The 26,088-nt window shown below is 36.7% G+C and overlaps 4 protein-coding genes and 1 pseudogene across 5 annotated transcripts; 2 read left to right on the top strand and 3 right to left on the bottom strand.

Annotated features, from left to right (window-relative positions):
- Positions 1-7,336: 7,336 nt before the first annotated feature.
- LOC103928099 (40S ribosomal protein S29) lies at positions 7,337-8,150 on the bottom strand. The gene is made up of 3 exons (XM_048570745.1): positions 7,990-8,150; positions 7,643-7,742; positions 7,337-7,526 (listed from the first exon to the last, which is right to left on the bottom strand). Exons 1-3 carry the CDS (start codon positions 8,049-8,051, stop codon positions 7,518-7,520), a joined length of 171 nt encoding a protein of 56 aa, XP_048426702.1. The 5' UTR covers positions 8,052-8,150; the 3' UTR covers positions 7,337-7,517.
- A 3,370-nt stretch (positions 8,151-11,520) lies between these two features.
- Positions 11,521-12,336, bottom strand: LOC103928104 (40S ribosomal protein S29). Its single transcript, XM_009337120.3, has 3 exons — positions 12,175-12,336; positions 11,828-11,927; positions 11,521-11,711 (listed from the first exon to the last, which is right to left on the bottom strand). The coding sequence occupies exons 1-3, from the start codon at positions 12,234-12,236 to the stop codon at positions 11,703-11,705; spliced, it is 171 nt and encodes a 56-aa protein (XP_009335395.1). The 5' UTR covers positions 12,237-12,336; the 3' UTR covers positions 11,521-11,702.
- A 5,995-nt stretch (positions 12,337-18,331) lies between these two features.
- Positions 18,332-20,111, top strand: LOC103928103 (histone deacetylase 6). Its single transcript, XM_009337119.3, has 4 exons — positions 18,332-18,489; positions 18,582-18,724; positions 19,481-19,606; positions 19,715-20,111. The coding sequence occupies exons 1-4, from the start codon at positions 18,457-18,459 to the stop codon at positions 19,842-19,844; spliced, it is 432 nt and encodes a 143-aa protein (XP_009335394.3). The 5' UTR covers positions 18,332-18,456; the 3' UTR covers positions 19,845-20,111.
- On the bottom strand, positions 20,074-22,188 carry LOC103928102 (annotated as a pseudogene).
- Positions 22,189-23,515: 1,327 nt separating this feature from the next.
- LOC103928101 (probable polyamine transporter At3g19553) lies at positions 23,516-25,808 on the top strand. 2 transcript variants are annotated; one of them, XM_048570834.1, is made up of 3 exons: positions 23,516-23,786; positions 23,868-24,934; positions 25,130-25,808. In XM_048570834.1, the coding sequence occupies exons 2-3, from the start codon at positions 23,952-23,954 to the stop codon at positions 25,674-25,676; spliced, it is 1,530 nt and encodes a 509-aa protein (XP_048426791.1). In that variant the 5' UTR covers positions 23,516-23,786; positions 23,868-23,951; the 3' UTR covers positions 25,677-25,808. The 2 variants fall into 2 exon arrangements, with proteins under 2 accessions (XP_048426791.1, XP_009335393.2); XM_009337118.3 differs by having other exon boundaries at positions 23,517-23,786; positions 23,881-24,934.
- The last annotated feature ends 280 nt before the right edge of the window (positions 25,809-26,088 follow it).

Genomic DNA, 26,088 nt, shown 5'->3' with positions numbered 1-26,088 from the left:
AATTGGGATACAAAATATGATGCTAATACAAGGATCAAAATACAAGTTATGAATTGGCAAATTATAGTTCTAGTGGTTGATCATTGTTTTCAAGAGTCCCCACCGATTACGATCACAATGTAAAACAGAAGCATGAGGAATAGAGACATGCAAGTCTGATAACAACTGAAGAATCCACACAACTTCAAGAGTGGTAGTTGTCATAGCCCCATACCCGCCTCTGCGGAGGACCATGAGACGGTATGTTTGTTTTTTGGACCGAGAAGAATAACAAAACCAGAAATTGATCTCCCATCTCAAATCTAAAGTACCAGTTTGAAAATGAACATCAAAATCGATGGTGCCCTTTCGATATCTAAGAATCCTTTTATGTCATGCTCCGGATCCAGGTCGTAAGAAATCCTAAGTCTGGAGCGCGAGTTAAAATTAAACAAATAAAAGAAACTCAATTGTGTGAAAATAATTCCTCTTATAAAATTAACCAAAAATTCTTTACAAGGTTACAAAGAAATAATAGAACTCTTATTTCTTACAATGAAACAAGAACAGCTCAAGCCTCCTATCTAATTTCATCTCATCTTGCCTACCCTTTTGGATTGCCTAGTTCATAAACCTCCAAAATATAGTTAGGATGAGCTTGAAAAGCTCAGTAGGGACTTATACCTTCACAAAAACACATGTAAAATGATATGCATGAATGCCATGCAAAACACCTTCTCAATTCTTGTTAATATGTATAATTGAAAAAGCAGATATGCATGTTCTATATCATACATTTTACCACTATAGTTGTGATCTATAATGCTCAACTTTACAAACTAAACCCCTTCCCAAAACATCTCAACCCCTTTTTTTTGTTAGTCGTCCTGTCTAACTTTTTGTTGTCAATTCCGAATTACCCGATAAATAACACGTACACTTCGAGCTGACTTAAGACCTGATACATCTAAGACCAAGTTTGTACTCAAATGGGTCAACTGAAAGACACAAGGTTAGATTGGTGGCTTGAGGGTTTACTTAAACTTTTGGAGTTGATTACTAGGAGACATTTGATCCAGATGCCAAAGTGAACACTGTAAGGGTTCTCTTGTCAATGCTTGTCAAACCATGAGTGGCCATTGTATTAAATGGATGAAAAAAAAAATCCTTTTTACATTGAGATCTTGAAGAAAATAGGAAATTGTAGCAATGGGCCATGAACTTTAACTCAACTGGAATAATGGTCCCTCAACTAAAAATATGTGGTCATTGGTCCCCTAACTCGTCAAAACGTGTAGCTATGTCAACTTCGTTACAACTTCCTTCAAAATGAGTCATGTGTCATGCACGAGAGGCTGAATGAAGAGGTAAATATGGAAAACCAAATGAGAAAAATTGTTGCACTAGTCCCTCAACTTTAACCCAATTGGAGAAATGGTCTCTCAACTTTAACCCAATCAAAGCAATGATCCCTCAACTTTAACCCAATTGTAGCAATAGTCCTTCCAATATGACTCATTTTGACGGAGCTGATGAAAATGACGATAGCGACACGTTTTGATGAGATAAGGGACCAATGGTCATGAATTTTTAGTTGAAGGACCATTGCTCCAATAGGATTTAAGTTGACAAATCATTGCTACAATTTTTGCTAAAGAAAAAGTATACATGAATTACCTCCTGGTCATCAACATAGTATAGTAAGTAAATCATCCGGGAAAGCTTTTCATCTTGCATTACCTACCTAATATGGAACTTAAAGTTGATAATTTACCCCTACAGTGTTCCAAGATCCCAAATAATTAAGTCTAAGAAATGAACCACAATACACAATGATCAAATGACTGTTAAGAGCTGCTAACGTCTTAGAGTTGTTTTTCATACCCAACAATAATCCTCAATAAATCTTCGAACATGTAACAAAATCATAGCATCGTCTATACCTGTATTCTAGTCCTTATTCCATACCAATATTTAGGCCATAGATTAGTAGCACAGTTGAGCTAACCATTTCATTTTGTGACCTGTTTGTTTTGCTTCATATCCTAGATTATATAAAATTCGAGACAATTTCTTGCGATTGAAGAGATTTAAGTTTTGAAAGAGTCGGTGCCAAACTCAAGTGGGCGGTTATATAAAATCCAACTGGTTAAAAAGGCTTCACTAACTATTCCAATCTCTCCCTATCGTGGAGATTTTATCGTGCAACCAATGTTGAAAAAGTGTCCCAACTGTATATTAGATGATGAACACATAAATTAGTGATATGAGAGAATCTCTCTCGTATCTTTAAAAAAACAAAAAAATGTGCTAAGAGCAAGTCTACCCCATTGGGGTAGGCCGGCTCAAAACACAAAAAACAGCTTGGTACCCCCCAAAACTCCTCCAGCCCAGCCTAAGCCAGTTTCTAGGCTGGCCCAAAATGTGTTGAGCCAAGGCCCGGCCTATGTGACGTCACGTTGTCGTCAGCATGACGTCACAAGCTAATTTGAGTTTTTTTTTTTGCGCCAGACACGTGGGAAACACGCAAGAGTGGCCGCACGTTCTCGACAAGAAAAAGGGGGCAGGGCCCGCATGTGCAGGCGCAACAGATGGAACTGACGGGATGGCACGTGGCTCGGTATGGGCCATTGGATTTCCAACAGCTAGTTTTCTGGACCGTTGGATTTCCAATGGTCAAAAAAAATTTGAAAATCAAATCCAATGGGTAATGACGTGGCGCGTTCCGAGCCATCCAATTTCAAGATTAACGGTCCATGATTTTCACCCAAAAATGCACAACATTTAGAATTATGATCGTTGGTCACGTGTCAACATCTAGGATGTTGCATTTGAATCTTTTTCAAATCCAACAGTCCAGATTAATTAACTTAATAAAAACTAACATTTGTCTACACATTTTGTGTGTATGAACACATTTTTTTAGAAAACAAGGAGAGAGAGAGAACGTGGGGGGAGTAGGAGGTTTTTGTTTTTAGTTTTTTTTTTTTTATTTTAATAGTGGATGTATTTTAACATCACCTATAGGTGAGGCTTCAATAAAAAAAACAGTAAAATTTGGACCTGTTAAATTACATTATTGCCCATCATTTTTTTTGTGTGATAGAAAACTAAGTTGCATTTTCACCATCTTTTTGTTGACAAAGAGGATTTCATTAATTAGTAGAGATTAATAAAAAATTGTTTAAAAATACAAAAAAATTAAAAAAAAAGTAATTATTATTTTTTTCTATAAATACCTTTTCAATATTTTCAACACTTTCAACCAAAGCTTTCATATACTTTTTTGTGGAAAAAATGGCTACATGGAAGCTCATCGAAGATGTTACGTTGACTGAATACTGGGTTCAAATTACTCATGACCCACTTACAGATAATTAGATGGAGTTGTGAGAAATGTGAGGATGTAGGGTTTATATGAACAAAAAAAAAAAAGAAAGGATGAGGTTCTGGACAATGTCACATGGCACTACGTGATTGGTTGAAAATATTATCGAAATCTTAGCTAAATTATTGTAAACAAATAGTGAAATGTGACGAGTCGGGAGTGGTTGAAAATCTAATCAGAAATCTATCCACAAAATAGTACGTTTGGATAATAACATGTGGCATGAAAAAATTGGTTGAAAATCTGATCGAAATCTTGGCTAAATTATTGTAAACAGATACTAACACGTGACACATCAGGATTTGTTGAAAATCTTATCGGAAATCTATCCACAAAATAGTACTTTCGAATAAAGACACGTGACGTAACAATATTGGTTAAAAATCCTATCTGAAATTAAAACTATTTTTTTATTATTTTGTAAAAAAAATAATAATATTTTAAATAAGCTGAGTGCTAGCGCATTTTGTAGGAGTAGAGTTCGTTTGTGCCAGCACATTTTTTAGAAGTGAAGATGCATTTAGACAATTACTGTTCATTGGGGTCTATCATTGTTCATTGAATGGATTAAATGGATTGGATGCCAGCACATTTTCTTAGGGATGAAGTTGCTCTAATGATCCAATTCATCATCACCTCTTTTATTCTGGGAAAAAAGAAAAGCAACACTTGAATAGTTGCTAACTCCCTTTGGAAATGGTTGCATTCTGCCATCAATATCTGCCCACCCAATTAAACTTATCACCTACTTCAACTCACAACTCATGAAAAAAGAAGAGGAGGAAATTAAAGAAAAAATACATGACCTTCCTAAATCAAATATGTACATGTACGTATCGAACAATTCATACCCGTTGAGAGTTAATCTGCATCCATTTCCTCCTGCGCTTCCAAAAGTCCAAATTATACACTTTCTTGTCAAGTTTTGATAGCGTGTGTCATTTCCATCTACATTGATTGACGATAAGTGACTTGTGGTCAAAAAGGGCTTCTCATAAATAACAATAGAGCAACAATAAACATTCATAATAATTTTGCACCGCCGCTTGCAAACTTTTGCATCTGCCACAATTTCTCAATCTTCTTCACTCACATATCTCTTCTTAGTTTTGTCTGTATGAAAAATGACAACCCTTTTCGAAGTCCAATTTGGTCTCAACCACTTCATTGAGTCCACCAGGTCGGATTCAAGTGAAGAAGTCGAACTCGAGTCGTTTTCAAATTTTGAAGCGGTTGAGGCCAGATTGGACCCCTTGTCATTTTTCACTCAAATGAAACTAAGAAGAGATATATGAGGGAAGAAGAGCGAGAAATTGTGGCGGATGCAAAAATTTGCAGACAGTGGCACAAAAATGTTTTAAGTGTTTATTGTTGCCCTATTGTTATTTCTGAGAAACCCTGCAAGTTTTCTGACCACAAGTCACACATCTTCAATAGATTTACATGGAAATGGCACAAGCTATCAAAACTTGACAAGAATATCAAAAATATCTTCTTAAACTAACAAAGATAAAATCGCAATAAACTAACAAAGAAATAGAAAAGTTAGTCACCAAGTGCAGGATCCAGGGCTGTAGTTCTTAGGGTGAGAGTTCCAGACGTTTGAGGCCATCTCCAACCGAGGGCTGGCCAAAGGGCTCGTTTTAGCCCCCTGGCCCTCCAAGATATTAATATTTTAATGAACAGTACAAGGCCATATTTGTCTCCTCCTCCAGAGGGCCAGAGGACCAAAGGGCTCGTTTTAGCCCTGCCACAAAAAACCGTCTCCAACCAAGGGCCAAATGACCAAACATAATTTATTATTTAAATTTAAAAACTACAACAATTTAAATTTAAAAGCAACAACTTAAATTTAAAAACTACAATTTATATTTAAAAATTACAACTAAAATTTAAAAACGACAAATTAAATTTAAAAACTACAAATTAAAGTCGAAAAAAAGTCCAAAGAAAACCCTAAAAGAGGCCTAAAGAAAAGGCCCAAAAAACCCTTAAAAAAGAAAAAAAAAAAAAAAAAATATATATATATATATATATATATATTTGAATCCAACGGTAACTGGCACCAGCTTGCCGTTGGATTCAAAATTCTTTTTAAAAATTCTTGTCAGTTATAACCAACAAGAAAACTGAATTTTCTGGCAAGCCCTCCAGCCCTCTAGCCCTCTCTGATTCGGGCTATTTTCGAGCTATTTTCGACCATCTGATCCTCTGGACCCTTCGGTTAGAGATGAGCTAAGTGTCCATGATTTAGTCGGCGGAAGCAGAAGCTCTGGCGATAGCAGCTGATCACTTGGGGGCCGCTTAGGAGGAGAAGGATTTTTGCTTTGCAGTCGGTATATATAGTAGGGAGAGAGTCAATACCCTAGCCTTCAGATTGCTCCGGGGATTTCTGGGCGGGTCAGAGCTTGGGCAACCCAAATTTAAACAATCCAAACCGACCCTGTAGTTGTAGACAAAATGGTATAGTTACAAATTTTCACTTTGGTCCTTAAAACATATTTGGCTTTTTATTCAAAATAGTCTTTGAGATTTGCATAATTTTTCATTTTTGTCCATGAGATTTGAAATTGATAAAATTGGTCCATTAGTTTGTCCACAATCAATCATTTTGGTCATTTCGTGAAAAAATTTCATTAGATAAGGATAAATGACAAAAATACCCTTAATTTATGTCGAATTATTTTGCCTTATTATATATTAAATTGAAGATAGTTTTGTCATTTAAATCTTTATTTAACATAACTATTCACAGAATGACCAAAATAATTGATAATAGAAAATCATAGAGATTAAAGTGAGAAGTTATACAAATCTCAGAAACCATTTTGACTAAAAAACCAACATATTTTATCCAAAATTGATCAATTAAACTCTCGAAGCCTCGTTTGGCAACTCCAACTGTACCGACTATTTTCAATTGGATATGATAAATAGTCATCGGATAGTATTAATTAAATTAGACAGGTGTTTGACGCAATATCGGACTAAAGATCACTAAATTAATAATGCATTTGGTACTGTACAAGATAAATCGTACTGTTATTATACTTATGGAAAAAAACAATTTCTATATTAGTTTTAAGTAAAACAAAAAAATTTAATAAAATGATAAAAAGGAAAAAAAATTGATAGAAAAATCCACATAGGAGGTCATTTGGATATTTGCTTGTACAGATTTCTCCTTGCCTGCCTCGGAGAGCTTGTACAAGACCCTGACCTTGATCAGCTTGTACAAACTCTTTAACATGTCTAAAGAAAAAGCCGCATTTCACAATGGAATTTTTTTAACAACCCACGATCTACCTGGTTCGCTAGTTAATCAAACATTTATTGGGCAAATCAGCCCATGAAATCTGAACTTCACTTGAATCAAAGTAAGTCTATAGATCCACATACCGTTTTTCCAATTTCAGTTCTCATAGCATTCATTTATCGACCACTACAAATCTTGACACAATCTACAAAATATTTCCAATTTCAAACAAATAATCTGGCAAGAAAATGTTCAATCATCTTAACACCGTTGACAGATTACTAATTGTGGTAGAGGCAATCATAGAAGCTATGAATTCTGATCCATACCGACAACACAACAAAAACCGATGACATGAACAAACAAACACTTAAAATTTATCTGCAAGTGAAGCAAGTGCAAGGAGTGATCCCCTGGCAAATCCTCATATGTCGCCTCAAGCTTCCGATCTGGTACAACAACTTTAGTCTGCATCACAACTAACATAGCAAGAACATGGTACATCGGCATCAAAACAAACACTACAGATAGATAGCGGATGACACACTGCCAGCCCGTTTCAAGTTCACTTTTTCTGTTCGACATTAGATTGATTGTTAAGCGAAAACTTATTCGGACCCAAGAAATGCTTAAGCAAGAATGAGATATACACACACATGTCACTTGAGATAACCAAGACGAGGACAAGAGAAGCATCAAACAGCCACAAGAAATAGAACATAAATCAAACTTTAATTCATCAATAACACAACAATCTTAGTCTGACAACCAATTGAAGTTCAACAGCAGATAAACTAAAACAAAAATATCTTCTTAAAAGTTCATGAGAATCAGAAACCAATACTACTCTTCTTGGGCCAAAACATCAGTCCTGGAATGTTGAATATCTGCCATTTAACGGTACTGCAACCATAAAGTTTGAAAAATGAAACCAGATTACATAGTGGAAATGGTGTAAGCTCAGCTCCGTAAATGGAATCATAAAATGATCGGTAGCTAAGGGTTCTCGATGGCCTTACCTTAATGAAGCCGATCTCCTTGGCGTTGCTGCGGAAACACTGCCTGCAGCACATGAGGCCGTACTTCCTGATCAAACCATGAGGGTTTCCACACACGCGACTGTACATAGGAACCAAAGCAAGCGTACTCAATAACAATTTTAACCACAAAGCAAGCATCAAATCAGAGCACAAAAATGCACGAACACCCGAATACAAAAAAATGCAGCGAATCGGAACTCAATCCCAAATGTAGATACACAAAAAACGTTCAAAGCAGAAAAACACAATCTTTTCAGAAACTGAAAAGGTAGCAGTAACACAGATAAATCGCAATAAACTAACAAAGAAATAGAAAAATGAGTCACCAGGTGCGGGATCCAGGGCCGTAGTTCTTAGGGTGAGAGTTCCAGACGTTTGAGTGCCCCATGATTTAGTCGGCGGTAGCGGCTGATTCACTCGGGGGCCGTTTAGGAGGAGGAGGAATTTTGCTTTGCAGTTGGTATATATAGTAGGGAGAGAGTCAAAACCCTAGCCTTCAGAATGCTCCGGGGTTATCTGGGCGGGTCAGAGAGCTTGGGCAACCCAAATTTAAACAATCCGAACCGGCCCTTGTAGTTGTAGAGAAATGGTCTACCTACAGGTTTTAGCAGGAAACTGAGGAATTTTTTTCACTTTGGTCCTTAAAACATACTTGGCTTTTTATTCAAAATGATCTTTAAAATTTACATAACTCTTCATTTTAATCCTTGATATTTGAAATCAATAAAATTGGTCATTGAGTTTGTCAACAATCAATCATTGAATTGAGGATAGTTTTGTCATTTAAATATTTATTTAACATAACTATTCATGGAATAACCAAAATGATTGATGGTAGACAATTTCAGGGATCACTTGTGTTGATTTCAAATCTCAAATACCAAAGTGAGAAGTTATACAAATTTCTAAGATCATTTTGACTTAAAAGCCAACATATTTTATTCGAAATTGGTCAATTAAACTCTTGAAATGAGGCCAATTAAAGACTTTCATTACAAAAGTGGACATAAAGTTTAGGTCTTTAAAAATTGAAAACGTGTCCAATTCAAACCTATTGGGCTCGGTTTTTCTTCCTTCTCAGATCAACGTTTGCTTGAGAAGAGTTGAGAACCGATTAATATAGTTTATTATTGATTGCAATAATTGATAAGTTGCTTAAATTCCAACTAATCCAATGGGGTTTCCTAAATCACTCTATCTTTCTTTCTTCCTTGACATATAACTAATGCATTTACATTGTCGACTATTGATTGTCCGTCTTAAAAATCCTCAAATAGATAGTCTGATGAAATGTGCAGCTTTACCATAACCCCTAGCCAAGTCATACAATGGCCACAAGAGTTAGGCATGTGATGGGGGAGAAATTATGTGGTCCAGCAACTGGACCATATTTCTGTGCAACTCTAGACACAAAAATCACTCACGTACTCCATTCCATAATTTGTCATGCTCACTCTAACCCACTTTTGATCCCACCCTCCTTTCTTAACCCTCCTAAGTCCTAATCTGACTCTGTTATGGAAGACCTTCTCATGATCGAGCGTATCAACTTTTGTAGCAAACGCCATTATTGCCTCATTAAAAACACTTCTAAAAAGCTTAAGGACAAACTTGAGCAGAAAAAAGATATTTAAGGACCAAATATCAAGACCAAAAGTTATTCTAAAACTTCAAGGTGCAAATTTGTAATAAATGTTGTTATTTCCATCTCATTGTCTTATCTTCCCGCTCAATGTTTAATGAAATTTTTTAATTACAAGTTCATCTATTTGTAAAATGACTGATAAAGAAAAAATTCCAACTCCCGCCATCTTTTTGCTTTATCTTCTTAAAAAAATGAAAAGGTTGGGTGCAATTATTTGTTAATAAACAGGTTGGGTAAGATTCTAACTCCCGCCATTTGTTCAGAAACGATTTATCTTCTCTTAAACCCTAACTCATCTTTCTATCTCCTTTCATTTAGAGAAAGCAAAAAGAAAATGAACTTAGAACATGACAGTTTCATTAAGGGGTAGAAGATGACATTTCCATGAAAGAGGTAGAAGATGATGCCCATGATTTAGTTGGCGGAAGCAGAAGCTCTGGCGGTAGCAGCTGATTCACTTGGGGGCCACTTAGGAGGAAAAGGAATTTTGCTTTGCAGTTGGTATATATAGTAAGGAGAGAGTCAATACCCTAGCCTTTAGAATGCTCCGGGGATTTCTGGGCGGGTCAGAGCTTGGGCAACCCAAATTTAAACAATCCGAATCGACCCTGTAGTTGTAGACAAAATGGTATAGTTACAAATTGGCACTTTGGTCCTTAAAACATATTTGGCTTTTTATTCAAAATAGTCTTTGAGATTTGCATAATTTTTCATTTTTGTCCATGAGATTTGAAATTGATAAAATTGGTCCATTAGTTTGTCCACAATCAATCATTTTGGTCATTTCGTGAAAAAATTTGAAATCGATAAAATTAGTCCATCAGTTTCTCCACAATCAATCATTTTAGTCATTTTGTGAAAAATTTTCATTAGATAAGGGTAAATGACAAAAATACCCTTAATTTATGTCGAATTATTTTAGCTTATTGTTTATTAAATTGAAGATAGTTTTGTCATTTAAATCTTTATTTAACATAATTATTCATGGAATGACCAAAATGATTGATAATAGAAAATCTTAAAGATCAAAGTGAGAAGTTATACAAATCTCAAGAACCATTTTGGCTAAAAAACCAACATATTTATCCGAAATTGATCAATAACTCTTGAAGCCTCGTTTGGCAACTCCAACAGTACCGACTATTTTCAATTGGATATGATAAATAGTCACCGGATAGTATTAATTAAATTAAACAAGTGTTTGGCACAATATCGAACTAAAGATCACTAAATTAATAATGCATTTGGTACTGTACAAGATAAATCGTCCTGTTATTATATCTATGGAAAAAAACAATTTCCATATTAGTTTTAAGTAAAACAAAAAATTTAATAAAATGATAAAAAGGAAAAAAATTGATAGAATAATCCACATAGGAGGTCATTTTGATATTTGCTTGTGCAGATTTCTCCTTCTTGCCTGCCTCGGAGAGCTTGTACAAGACCCTGACCTTGATCAGCTTCCCATTAGCTCGTACAAACTCTTTAACATGTCTAAAGAAAAAGCCCCATTTCACAATGGAATTTTTTTAACAACCCACGATCTACCTGGTTCGCTAGTTAATCAAACATTTATTGGGCAAATCAGCCCATGAAATCTGAACTTCACTTGAATCGAAGTAAGTCTATAGATCCACATACCGTTTTTTAAATTTTAGTTCTCATAGCATTCATTTATCGACCACTACAAATCTTGACACAATCTACAAAATAAAATATTTCAAATTTCAAACAAATAATCTGCCAAGAAAATGTTCAATCATCTTAACACCGTTGACAGATTACTAATTGTGGTAGAGGCAATCATAGAAGCTATGAATTCTGATCCATACCGACAACACAACAAAAACCGATGACATGAACAAACAAACACTTAAAATTTATCTGCAAGTGAAGCAAGTGCAAGGAGTGATCCCCTGGCAAATCCTCATATGTTGCCTCAAGCTTCCGATCTGGTACAACAACTTTAGTCTGCATCATAACTAACATAGCGAGAACATGGTACATCGGCTTCAAAACAAACACTACAGATAGATAGCGGATGACACACTGCCAGCCCGTTTCAAGTTCACTTTTTCTGTTCGACATTAGATTGATTGCTAAGCGAAAACTTATTCGGACCCAAGGAATGCTTAAGCAAGAATGAGATATACACATGTCACTTGAGATAACCAAGACGAGGACAAGAGAAACATCAAACAGCCACAAGAAATAGAACATAAATCAAACTTTAATTCATAAATAACACAACAATCTTAGTCTGACAACCAATTCAAGTTCAACAGCAGATAAACTAAAACAAAAATATCTTCTTAAAAGTTCAAGAGAACTCAGAAACCAATACTACTCTTCTTGGGCCAAAACATGAGTCCTGGAATGTTGAATATCTGCCATTTAACGGTACTGCAACCATAAAGTTAGAAAAATGAAACCAGATTACATAGTGGAAATGGTGTAAGCTCAGCTCCGTAAATGGAATCATAAAATGATCGGTAGCTAAGGGTTCTCGATGGCCTTACCTTAATGAAGCCGATCTCCTTGGCGTTGCTGCGGAAACACTGCCTGCAGCACATGAGGCCGTACTTCCTGATCAAACCATGAGGGTTTCCACACACGCGACTGTACAAAGGAACCAAAGCAAGCATACTCAATAACAATTTTAACCACAAAGCAAGCATCAAATCAGAGCACAAAAATGCACGAACACCCGAATACCAAAAAATGCATCGAATCGGAACTCAATCCCAAATGTAGATACACAAAAAACGTTCAAAGCAGAAAAACACAATCTTTTCAGAAACTGAAAAGGTAGCAGTAACACAGATAAATCGCAATAAACTAACAAAGAAATAGAAAAATGAGTCACCAGGTGCGGGATCCAGGGCCGTAGTTCTTAGGGTGCGAGTTCCAGACGTTTGAGTGCCCCATGATTTAGTCGGCGGTAGCAGACGCTCTGGCGGTAGCAGCTGATTCACTCGGGGGCCGTTTAGGAGGAGGAGGAATTTTGCTTTGCAGTTGGTATATATCGTAGGGAGAGAGTCAAAACCCTAGCCTTCAGAATGCTCCGGGGTTATCTGGGCGGGTCAGAGAGCTTGGGCAACCCAAATTTAAACAATCCGAACCGGCCCTTGTAGTTGTAGAGAAATGGTCTACTTACAGGTTTTAGCACGAAACTGAGGGATTTTTTTCACTTTGGTCCTTAAAACATATTTGGCTTTTTATTTAAAATTGTCTCTAAAATTTGCATAACTCTTTATTTTGATCCTTAATATTTGAAATCGATAAAATTGGTCATTGAGTTTATCCACAATCAATCATTTTGCTCCTTTCGTGAAAAATCTCCATTAAATAAAAATAAAATAATAAAAATACCGTTAATCTTCATCAAATCTTATTGGCCTATTGTTCATTAAATTGAAGATAGTTTTGTCATTTAAATATTTATTTAACATAACTATTCATGGAATAACCAAAATGATTGATGGTAGACAATTTCAGGGATCACTTGTATTAATTTCAAATCTCAAAGACCAAAGTGAAAAGTTATACAAATTTCAAAGATCATTTTGACTTAAAAGCCAACATATTTTATTCGAAATTGGTCAATTAAACTCTTGAAATGAGGCCAATTAAAGACTTTCATTACAAAAGTGGACATAAAGTTTAGGTCCTTAAAAATTGAAAACCTGTCCAGTTCAAACCTATTGGGCTCGGTTTTTCTTCCTTCTCAGATCAACGTTTGCTTGAGAAGAATTGAGAACCGATTAATATAGTTTATTATTGATTGCAATAATTGATAAGTTGCTTAAATTCCAACTAATCCAATGGGGTTTCCTAAATCACTCTATCTTTCTTTCTTCCTTGACATATAACTAATGCATTTACATTGTCGACTATTGATTGTCCGTCTTAAAAATCCTCAAATAGATAGTCTGATGAAATGTGCAGCTTTACCATAACCCCTAGCCAAGTCATACAATGGCCACAAGAGTTAGGCATGTGATGGGGGAGAAATTATGTGGTCCAGCAACTGGACCACGTTTCTGTGTGACTCTAGACACAAAAATCACTCACGTACTCCACTCCATAATTTGTCATGCTCACTCTAACCCACTTTTGATCCCACCCTCCTTTCTTAACCCTCCTAAGTCCTAATTGTTGGAAATGTGCCCTAAAACCAATCATATGATGATACTTTACGGACATTTCAAACTAATGTAGTTTAAATGTAAAGGGCAAAGATTATTGTTTGAGCCGTCTCATATAAATGTTATATGCTTAAATGATAAGTCCAAGGAATATGTGATTGGAAGAATGCGATCTAAAGAAGTTAGATTCATGAGACCATTCTTTCGTTGACACATCCTAAACGTTCCTGATCATAGGATTGTCAATTGGGCATTGACAGTCCGTTAAGATCAGTACGTGCTATGTCTTCTCTCAGGGAGAGTGACTAGTCTCGAGTCATTGGTGTGTGTGACATCAAGACAAGTACATAGGTGCTCAATAGAGAATGAGTTCACTGAACACGATCAACGAAGAGTTCTCATATTCATGTCACATGAGAACTCATGGTTGGGATAATGCAAATTAGTCTTTTGACCTGAGGCATCACAGTTGTCTTGTGGTTAGGTCCTTAATCTTTGATTATGTCAAAGTCACTCCATCAGGAGGGTGTCCATGGCATCGTTGGGGTTAAGCCGCTTAGCCATGGAGGCAAGTGAATGCGCAACAAGGGATCTCTAACCTTCAAACTGTTTGAGGGAGAATACTCTATGATATGATTAAGAATCTTTGGTCAAAGTATGAATGAGATTTAGGAATGTGTTCCAAATCACATTCAAGGTAATCATATAAGAACAAGACTCACATTGGATAGTAGACATGAATAAACTATCAAACCAAACAATGTGGTCAAGAGTATTGTATTAGAGAAAGACCGTATTGCATTTGTAATCCTAAAAACTGAATAGGTTCTCCACCTCTTCTGATTAGCTTGGGTAACCATGACATGCTGCTAGGCGTCAACCATGATTTGTGGAAGCCCTAAAAGTGTATTATCACTAACGGGAAAATTGAAAGTAAGTTTCAATTCACAATCGATTTGAAAGAGTTTGAATCGCCCACTGCCTCGCTAAAAGGAACCTAATGGATCGTACACCGTGTAAGGTAGAGATTGAAGATTCAACGGAGATGAGTAAGAATAATTAAATGGTTTAATTGTTTATGGCAAGGATTAATTAATATGATTATTAATCAAACGAATAAGTTCGTTAAAAGACCTCGGGATAATTTTGGACCTTAAGGCCCAATGGGCTTTGAACGTCAAGTCCATTGACTTAAGTTGTATGACAACTTAATGAATAATGATTCACAAAGGCCCAAATAGCCCAATAAATCCCATATGGCCGGCCATTTAGAGGAGGGTAGTGAACTTGGCTTAATTGCAAGTTTGCCACTCCATTGTGAGGTGGTATAAAGACATCTTTATAGCCATTTCATCCTTAGGGTTTTCTAAGGAGTAAAGATGAGAACACAAACCTCCCTTTGCTCTCAAAGAGGCCGGCCACCCTTGAGGAAAACATCTAGCAATCTTATTTCCTCAAGGTCACTCATTTCTTCTACAATATGCCTTGGTGTGGAGACTTTGAGGTTCTCAATTTTGGGAACTTGGAGAAAACTTTTCATCCATCCAAATCCATGGATCTAAGATGCAAGGAATGAAGGCCCTCTCTTTGGGTGATTAGCCTTTGCTTATGCAAAGAGGAATCTACAAAGGTATTGATTTCTCAACTCACTTTGTTTTGAGTTGAGTCTTGGTTCACCTATCTACTAGGCTTTGAAGTTCATGGGTTAAGTTTTGTTTTTGAGTGCATATAAACATGATTCCGCCTTTTAATTGTTAATTGCATGTTGTTGATGTTGCTCAAATGAACTTGTTTTTCACAAATCTTCCTTCACTAATCTGACTTCGTTATGGAAGACCTTCTCATGATCGAGCGTATCAACTTTTGTAGCAAACGCCATTATTGCCTCATTAAAAACACTTCTAAAAAGCTTAAGGACAAACTTGAGCAGAAAAAAGATATTTAAGGACCAAATATCAAGACCAAAAGTTATTCTAAAACTTCAAGGTGCAAATTTGTAATAAATGTTGTTATTTCCATCTCATTGTCTTATCTTCCCGCTCAATGTTTAATGAAATTTTTTAATTACAAGTTCATCTATTTGTAAAATGACTGATAAAGAAAAAATTCCAACTCCCGCCATCTTTTTGCTTTATCTTCTTAAAAAAATGAAAAGGTTGGGTGCAATTATTTGTTAATAAACAGGTTGGGTAAGATTCTAACTCCCGCCATTTGTTCAGAAACGATTTATCTTCTCTTAAACCCTAACTCATCTTTCTATCTCCTTTCATTTAGAGAAAGCAAAAAGAAAATGAACTTAGAACATGACAGTTTCATTAAGGGGTAGAAGATGACATTTCCATGAAAGAGGTAGAAGATGATGTTTCCATTGAAGAGATGGAAAATGACATTTTCATTGCATAGTTAGAAGACAACGTTAACAATGAAAGAGGTAGAAAACAATGTTTCTATTGAAGAGGTAGAATATGTCGTTGTCATTGAAGATGCAAGAAAAACATTTTCAAATCACACACACACACACACACACACACACATATATATATATATATATATATATATATATATTTTCAACTTTTTCATGTCTACTCATGCATGTTCATGATATTTATCTCAAAAAATAAAAAAAAATTAGTACAATCTTATTTGCACAGATTTTATTTACATTTCCATTGAAGTTGGTAATTGTTGACCCTAAAAGCTACCAAGTCTACGTGGCATGCATGCCGAGTAATTAATAAGCTAACTACGTCCTTCAATTGTGTGCAAGGCGTGCCAACTCGTCGGGCGAGCTTGGTCGGGGAGTAAAATGTGTTGACGTTGTGTTAGGCACTGCTGACTTCTTAATCTTGCGACTGCGGCCGAGGAATGAACACGTCTCAGCCTTCGAGTTTTAGAGCCTAAAGACAAGGCTGCTAGTCTTGCGAAGTTCACGGATCGTCGGAGCCGGGTTTGGTCACAGTGATTATATCGTAAGAGTATAAGCACACCGAACTGGCACCGAACTATACGGACACAAGTACTCAAAAGAGATGTATGTCTAATGGTAAATGTGGTTCGGCAATCAGAATGCCAAACTCTAAAACTTACTTAAGAATATCCAATCATAAAACAACTCGGCGTTCAATGCGTCGAGCCTAGTAATCTGTAACACCTCACTTCGCCGAGAAGGCTAATGAGATGACCTCTGCAAACAACGAAAATCCTTCTTGACCAAGAATTGGATAGATGGACCTCGACGCAGTGCTGTTTATCCAAACTGAAGGTGCTCCAAACTGTAGAGCGAGAGTTTGCGCAGGGTAGTTTGTGCGTTGAATTGGAGAAGGCTTCACTTGTTGCAACGCACCTTGTATTTATAACATTCATATCTTCTACTAGGCACGGACAAATAATTTTGTAGAGTGCAACGACAACTCTAACTTGAGGAACTGAAATTAATCTGTATCAAACGCCAAGGCATAGCCTTCATATTTCGTGACTTTTTCAAACAAAATAAAGCCTATCCAGGCTTTATCACATCACATCAGAAACCTAGCCCACCTAAGCTTCTTATCTCATCAAAAACCTCCATCAGAAGCCTTTAAAACTCACGATAACTTCCATTACCATGCAAAAAGGCCTAGCCTACCTAGGTTTCTTATCTCATCATTATCCAAGACCATCAAATCCTAGGCTTATCACATCATCATAAATTCCAACACCCTTAAACCCATCCATGCATGCATCCTAATCAAATGAATTTCAAATTCATTTTTAGCTTCCAAGTGCCGTCAGACATTCCAAATCAATTTGAACTATACTGCTTGCTTGGGATATAATTCACATCCTATTTATCTGGTTTAAGAAGATGTAGATAATTCATATTAAAAGATAATTATTATGATAAAAACCATAATATTATCCTTTAACAATAACACAATTATCTTTACTTTTCCATCTGACAATTGGAAGCTATGCTTACTCAATGACCTTGATTGCATGGGCCGATGGTGTAAATTTGGGTCCAAACAGTAATCAATTGAAATTTGATTACAAAATTGATTTAGATAATTCAATTGAATGAAGACTTCACCGTATGAAAAAAAAAAAACAAAGATAATTAGGAAATTAGTCTCATTTCAACTAGGACTCATCAACAAAGTTGTCGTTCTTATTCCTTTTTTCATTCTTTTTTATTTTTATGTATTCCTATTATTACATATTTTTTTTCCTGGCAGGTAAATGAATCTAGCAATAATTTAGCATCTACATATATAGTGGACTCTACTAGTGAATTTATCACAAATGAGGTAGGATATAGTAAGCCATGGTCTTTAGAATGGACTACCTTGTACATTGCTCGTATACTATAGTTCATATCCATTCTAGGGTTTACTGTCATAACTAGAGAGACTGTGAAGCTTGATGAAAATTGAAGTCGGTGCGGTGCTTGCCCACAATTTATAATTATCTCTGTGTTGATTGACCCTATTGTAAGACTTGTTTGCAATTTAAGCTTCAAGACGTTTTCTTTAATTTGTATCAGGTCTCTGGAAAAAAAGTACGTGATGTAAAACTTTTTTCTTAATATGAAACAATCATGTATTTTTCTTATGTTATTATGAAACAATTATGTAATTTTTTTTATGTTTGATGAAACAGATGAAATTCTCATGATCATGTCCTTTATTTTAATTTTATATATTATTTGTTATACTCTTTTTTCTAAAAGACAAGTTTATAACTTTAGATTTATATTAGAGATTATTCGAGGAATAATTGTGCGCGGGAAAATATCATTTCAATATTTTAACCTTGGTAGCGAGGGAGATTATAATATGGATGAAAAAATAGGATGAAAATTTTGTAATTAACTCCAGATATGGGGTGGGATTATAATATAGCGTGAGTCCAGCGGCTCCCTTGTAATTAACCCAAGGTAATACATAAACCACGGCTTAAGAGCAAAGGTTTTGCAGAAGTCCGCAACTTTGTCCAGAGTGAGACTCTCTCGGTGTTCATCCATGGCAGCCCAAGCTGGTTCTTCTTCTGCGCAGGTAAAATCGATCACTTTACGCCTTGGCTGAACCCGAAATCTTGATTATTTTGAAATTTAAAACAAAGGGTTCTTGTCAATTATGTGAATCAGGAGGACCAATTTCTAGAAAACGAGGAAGATTTATTTTATGGAGCTGAATCGGGTTGGGTCGAGGCCCGAACATCTTGCGATCACCTTGCTTCCCTGTCCTCTGATCTCGCTCACATTCCCACTCCTGATACTGCCTGCAACAGGTTCCTATTCAATTCAATTCTTCTTCTTTTTTTGGTCAATTCATTCAAATCTTTTTTAATTGTGTGTTGTTTGATTCGTGCCAATCTTACCCAGTTCTTGATTCGGCTTTTGATCGCTGAATATTTTTACTTAGCATATACATAACCTATCTCCTTAAGGTTGAGGGTTTGCTTTCTCAATTTGTATGCTGTTTCTGAAACATATGGATGAATGCTACTATTGATTGTCATAAGATTTGCAATAATAAGATAAAAGTTATAAAATTCTTACCCACAAGGAATCTTACATTCTTTTTTTTTTCGGTTAGCGGAGGGAATTGCATCGTTATTCTTAGCTAATTGTTTCGGTTGGCTGAGGGAACTGCATTGTTATTCTTAGCTAATTGTTGGAAGTGTGCTGATCGAGGTGCCTCATCTACAGCACGACGATCTGCTAGTTTAAATCAACTGTAGTTTGTGTACATCATACAAAACCGTGGTTGCTTAGTTGTGATAGGAATAGAAAGCAATCTTGGCCTAGTTCGAGAGCAATCATTCTTTATGCTCCTGTTTATTCTGAGTGCCATTGATTAAAAGAGAACTCCGAACGAAAGAACATTTTAAGTTTTCTCATTGAATAGAATCTTCAAGTTGTTGAATGACAAAGATCTGTAGCATGCTTCTGCTGATTCTTTATGCTTTACATTGTCCGAGTGTCTGATTCCTGAATCATGCCTAACATCTTTAATCTGCGGATCAATTCTCGTATTATACTAGATGCCAGCACCCCAATGAGAACTGGTTATGTTTGTGCTGTAAGGACGTCCTCTGCAGCCGCTTTGTGAACAAGCACATGCTCCAGCATTACCAGCAGTCAAATCATTGTCTTGCTCTCAGCTATAGGTTCAATTACCAATCCTTTCTACCATGGCATCCTCAACTTTTTTTCTTTACTTCTTTAGTCTCATTTCTTACAAATTCCTCTTCTGTCTTGGTTTACACTTCGTGCAGTGACCTATCTGTCTGGTGTTTCTCCTGTGACGCATATTTAGATGCGCAACTGATCCCACAGCTGCGGCCTGTATATGAAACTGCCTACATTCTGAAATTCGGCGAGGCGCCACCATTCCGTACGGTTTAATAGCAGACATGGGACTTAATCTGACTTGAGTTTTATCTGGCGGGCATATCACACTACTCTTCCCAGAGTTAATCTTCACTTTGTTTATGTTTTCTTTTTTGAAAGAGAAGATGATATCAGATGATCTTCATTACACAAAGCTTGTAATTTTGACACTTAAGTCGCTCGTATCTGAACGTGTAAAGTTATCAAGCTCGACGAATATCGCTTTGAATATACGTCTATAAGTTCAAAAGCATACTAAAGGAGCAACCGGAGATTGTACGAGTGCCGCATTTGAATCTCGCATAGATATTTGATAGGATAAAACGAAGGTGATGAGCAAGGTTGAAAATGAAGATGAAATTGTGAACCTCAGAATTTCTTGAAAGTGATCTGCACATTCCTTGCAGGGGTACATTCGTGATCATATCGACATCTGCATAGTAAATGCAACCAACATGTGTTGCTCAGACTACCTACTCCAGTTTTTGCACATTGTGTAATATCAGTTTCACCGGTAAACAATAATTATCTCAAGGCTCCTTGTGATATTCCAACGTAGAAAGAAGAACATGCTCATGTATTACAAATGAAAACCAAAAAACTTAATTGCAAAACGAGAAGCATTTTTCGGTCTACATCATCCTACTTTGAATTCTGATGAGACTCCATCCAAAAGAAATAAGGATTGAGTGTGCATATATTTTACAAGATCTTCAGTCTGGAATGCCAGAAGCTAATTGAGAGGGAGAGAGAGAGAGAGAGAGAGAGAGAGAGAGAGATTAGAGAGTAACATACCAATTCCTTTACATCCTTCTTCTGTTGCCTAGTCGGTTTATCTGGGTACTAAAATTTTTGAAAAAGTCTTACCGAAGTTAATCCACATTAAACAACTTAATTACATGAAGCATAATATATCGTTGTGAACAAGTGCAGAAGAAGCAGTTACACAAAAGTTATTTTCTGCCAAACAGTTTTTTTTTGCAAGTAATGTGGCAATTATACTTCGTCAAACATTGCAAAACAATTACTAATACGAACTGTTTCATTTACCTGAGCAGCAAGAGTGTGAAGAAAAGTCCAAGTAGATCTTCCAAGCTCTTCTTTCGTCCAAGGAGCAGCAGATTTTACCTGAATATAAGAAATTGATTCAAATGTAAGAACAATGCGCTTTCGTGTTGGAATTCTAAGTAGGTTTTGACAGAAAAAATGGAATGAAAATATCATGGAGGCTAACTGTGATATTGGTCCATAAACAAACCCAAACTGCATGCATTCTCCGAAAAAACCACATCTTCCGCTTAACCTATACAACTAATGATGATCATAACGATAAAAGAACACTTCCAATTTAAAGGGCTACAAGTTAAACAGCTTGTTAAAAAGTCACTTAATACTATGGTCTGGTGATACCTTTTTTCTCTTGTAAGTGAGAGGTCTTAGTTTCAATTCTTACCAAAGACGAATTTGAACCACATTATTGCTAGTTCATTGTGAGGCTAAACCCACCCCCCTCTAGGTTCGGTCACAGTGATTATATCGTAAGAGTATAAGCACACCGAAATGGAATGGAAATATCATGGAGGCTAACTGTGATATTGGTCCATAAACAAACCCAAACTGCATGCATTCTCCGAAAAAACCACATCCTTCGCTTAACCTATACAACTAATGATGACAATAACAATAAAAGAACACTTCCGATTTAAAGGGCTACAAGTTAAACTGCTTGTTAAAAAGCCACTTAGTACTACGGTCTAGTGATACTTTTTTCACTTGTAAATGAGAAGTCTTAATTCAATTTTTACCAAATGATACTACAACAAAAATATCCATACACAATCCACCGAATGATACTTCAACAAAAATATACTTGAATGGGGTTTCACTCTTTAGACTCTCTTTCAGGACTTTTATCAAACAGTTTGCGAACACCACTCTGTAGGAGGAGGAGGAAGAGGCGGAGAGAAGGCTTTTTTTGGGCGGTGGGTGATGGCTTGTGAGGTTGGGCTATGAGATTCGAGAGTTGGGTTTGAATCGAATTGGAGACTTCTGCAAAAGTTTTATAACAGGGCATGGAATGGATGCTCCGACATCTTCACAGACATCGAAGGGGGCAATGTTTGGCGGGAAATAAGGTTGGTCTTATTGTCTGTAGGGTTTTTCTTTCAACTCTTTTTAGATGAGTTCCTTTTTTGTTTGCCAACCTTAATTTTCTTCTAAATACAACGATATTGGAGTTGCGAATTTACACAAACCATATGGTAAGTTTTTTGTTTTCCCATATAATCGGTGTAAAAACTTAACTGACGCGCTTAGTAGTGCTACTTATGAGAAAATGACTAAGCGAATTGACAACAATATTTTTGTTCAACTATATTATTAGTTTGAGTGCTAAATCAACTCAAATTGTATAGCTATTTGTATTTCTATCTTGAACAATGAAAGTTTCAAAAAAATAGCGTATGTGTGTCAATATTGTTGAAATATAAGATGTTTGTGTATTTTGTTGACCGCGAATATAAAAGTTATGATATTGTAAACAAGGTTTTAAAAGACGCTAGGCGCTAGTCAGGCAGTGGGCTGGGCCCTAGGCTGACTAGGCAGGTGTCTAGATGAATTTAAGTAAATCTATTATATTTCATGTAAATAAGTGTCTATTTATACTTGAAATATATATAATTTCATCATACACTACAAAATAGAATGCCATATATATTAAGAAGTATTGGAACATAATGAAAATATGGGGAACAAGCATAAAAGGTGTGTTCATTTAAGTATTCAACAAGTGTCTTACAATTTATTGAAAAAAATAAAATGAAAAATGAAAGTTATCTGTTTTCTGTCTAAGTGAGTCGCAACATAGGCGGGTCTGAGCGGGCTATGTGACATCCCACATCACCCAGGGGAGTGATCCTTATATGTATATTCCCATCCTTACCTAGCACGAGACCTTTTGGGAGCTCACTGGCTTCGGGTTCCGTAGGAACTCTGAAGTTAAGCGAGAAGGGGGTTAGAGCAATCCCATGATGGGTGACCCACTGGGAAGTTGCTCGTGAGTTCTCAAAAACAAAACCGTGAGGGAATGGTAAGCCCAAAGCAGACAATATCGTGCTACAGTGGTGGAGTTGGGCCTGGGAAGCGATCCACCTCGGGCCAGGATGTGACAGGCTAAGCAGTCTAGAAGGGCACCTCAACAAGTCTAGGCGTCTTTTTTTAATTTTCAAACACCTAGGCATTAATTCGGGCGGTTTTTAGAATAGTGGTTGTAGGCGGTGGTTTTTAGCACCTAGGTGAGGCCTAGGCGGAGATTTTTAGAACAGTGGCTGTAAAAGAATCAAACCGCATAGGTTAGTTAATTTGTATCAAATATCGAACTCAATTCAAATGTTAAATCATCATTAATCAAATATAAAACTTCTACTCACAAGTGAAGATGAAATTAAAACGTAGTGCTAATTGATGGAGGTGGTAATGAAATTGACACATTCACATTCTATTATATGCTATTTTGTTAAAATAACTTATATTATACGAATACACCGTTATGTGATATTTCTACAAATAAAATATATATATATATATATATTTATATTATTAACATGAAACGCTACATGATCGCGTTTTAGGAGGCCCAAGAAAACATCAACATAACTCACCACAGGGCTGGGACCATTTTGCCCATCACGCACCGTATCTTCCCTCCCTTGCCAAATTCTGTACGCAATCCCGGATAATGGCGTTTGGAGCCCGGGACCCTCCCTACAGCTCTCGTACCGCATGCAACGCATCCAAAGTCAAACATTGACTTGGTACAAATCAAGGACCCATATTTTCATCATGACTCCAATCTGCCATGGTTGATTTCCCAGAAGCAGAACAGAAGAGGATTTACGGATCCGAAACCTCTCCTGTGAAAAGCATGCAAAACCCAGATTGGAAAATCCTTCAATACAGGTACTTTTTCCTGAGAAAAATCAAATCCAACTTCTTTATCTGATTGTTTGTAGTCATGGATTTTGGTAGAATTGTAATCAGATCCAAATTGTAGGCAAAACCCAGCTCGTTGAATCAATTAAAATGGTTTGAGATTGGGTGAGTTCAAGTATTTCCCTCTGCTATATGTGGATGGCTGAAGAGGGAATAATGGTCAGTGAATCCAAGAACGCACCTGCAAAAACAAGCCCTAAGCTGACACTGTTGCCTCTCATAGCTTTAATTTTCTATGAGGTTTCTGGCGGTCCTTTTGGAGTGGAGGATTCCGTCAGGGCCGGTGGCGGCCCTCTTCTTTCTCTGCTTGGTTTCTTAGTGTTTCCTTTGATTTGGAGCATCCCAGAAGCTTTAGTGACGGCTGAGCTCGCCACAAGCTTCCCGGAAAATGGCGGATATGTGCTTTGGATATCAGCAGCCTTTGGGCCTTTCTGGGGTTTCCAGGAGGGTTTCTGGAAATGGTTTAGTGGGGTTATGGACAATGCTCTTTACCCTGTCCTGTTCCTCGATTACTTGAAGCATTCGTTTCCTATTTTTAACCGGATGGTTGCTCGAATTCCAGCTCTTTTAGGGATAACATTCTCATTGACGTACTTGAATTATCGCGGATTGCATATTGTCGGGTTCTCTGCTGTTTCCCTTGCAGTTTTCTCCCTTTGCCCATTTGTTGTAATGGCGATTATCTCGATTCCTAGAATAAGGGTTAAGCAGTGGCTAGTAGTAGATTTTAAGAAAGTGGAATGGAGAGGATACTTCAATAGCATGTTTTGGAATCTGAATTATTGGGATAAGGCAAGTACACTTGCAGGGGAGGTTGAAAATCCAAGTAAGACTTTTCCAAAGGCGCTTCTTGGGGCTGTAGTTGTGGTTGTTTCTTCGTATTTGATTCCGCTTCTTGCTGGAACTGGAGCTTTAAACTCTGCATCTAGTGAGTGGACTGATGGGTATTTTGCAGAAGTTGGGATGTTGATAGGTGGCGTCTGGCTTAAGTGGTGGATTCAAACCGCTGCTGCAATGTCTAACATGGGGTTGTTTGAAGCAGAAATGAGTAGTGACGCTTTTCAACTTCTTGGGATGAGTGAGATGGGAATGCTTCCTGCGATATTTGCTTCAAGGTTTGCATTTTCGTACACTTTCGCTCCTTTTACCGGTTCAGTTTTAGCCAATCCGCTGTTTTCGAACTTCACAATTGCAACCTCCTGTTTTGAAGGATCCTTCTGTAAAGAAAACGACCTTTTACTTACAAATTTAGTTGGATGCACAGTGGATGAGCGCTGAGTTGATTGTTTTCTTTAACTCTTACCTTGTAGGTCAAAGTATGGAACACCTACCATTAGCATTTTGTGCTCTGCTACCGGAGTTATCTTCTTGTCGTGGATGAGCTTTCAAGAAATCTTGGAATTTCTTAATTTCTTATACGCTATAGGAATGCTTCTGGAGTTCGCAGCTTTTATTAAACTGAGAGTGAAGAAGCCAGACCTTCATAGACCGTACAAAGTTCCCTTCGAAACATTCGGAGCAACAATGCTTTGCCTGCCCCCTGCATTGTTACTTGTTCTTGTTATGTGCTTGGCTTCTCTGAAGACTTTCTTTGTAAGCGGTGCTGTAATTATCTTTGGGGTTTTGTTGTACCTTGTTTTAGTTCAAGCAAAGGATAGAAAGTGGGTGCGTTTTGATGGAGAACAACCTGCTGAGACTCCCATTCACCGTCCGGATGGCCATTCCGCGGTTTCACACTTGCATGAAGAAGGTGCAGACGAGGCTGCAGTCGGCCTGCTCACAGACTTGTCATCGGTTAATACAGAACAACAGTCCTCCAAGTTAAGGTCCGAAGAAGAAGCCTTGAAATTAGAGTAGCTGTAAATCTCTATATATTTTGAAGCTTTACGATTGCATGAGTCAAAGAACGATGCGTTAACCAATAAAATGTGTATTTAATTAGTGCAATCTGTGTGTAATACAATGAAAAAAACAATGTGTCAAGTTGCATATTGTATTTGGTTTAGACTTTAACAGAAGACAGGGCGCTAATAACATTTTCTAGAGAAACTGAATTTGAGATTGAACTTTATATTAATGTTGGCATTCCGGGATGCAAAATATAAAAACCCGTCGTGGAAAATTGTTAGTCAAATTAGTGTAAGCAATATATAGAAACAACTTTTTACGCCAACTGCGATAAAATATCATAATTTGAACTTTAAAATTTCCCTTTTGATGTGAAGGTTAATAAGTGGTAATACATCCTCAAACTTGAAGAACGATGAGT

This window comes from the organism of the source record quoted next, unplaced genomic scaffold (assembly GCF_019419815.1).
Source record: "Pyrus x bretschneideri cultivar Hongxiangsu unplaced genomic scaffold, Pyrus_bretschneideri_v1 Contig55, whole genome shotgun sequence".
Classification (NCBI taxonomy): Eukaryota; Viridiplantae; Streptophyta; class Magnoliopsida; order Rosales; family Rosaceae; genus Pyrus; species Pyrus x bretschneideri.
This window is presented reverse-complemented; position numbering and strand designations above follow the sequence as displayed.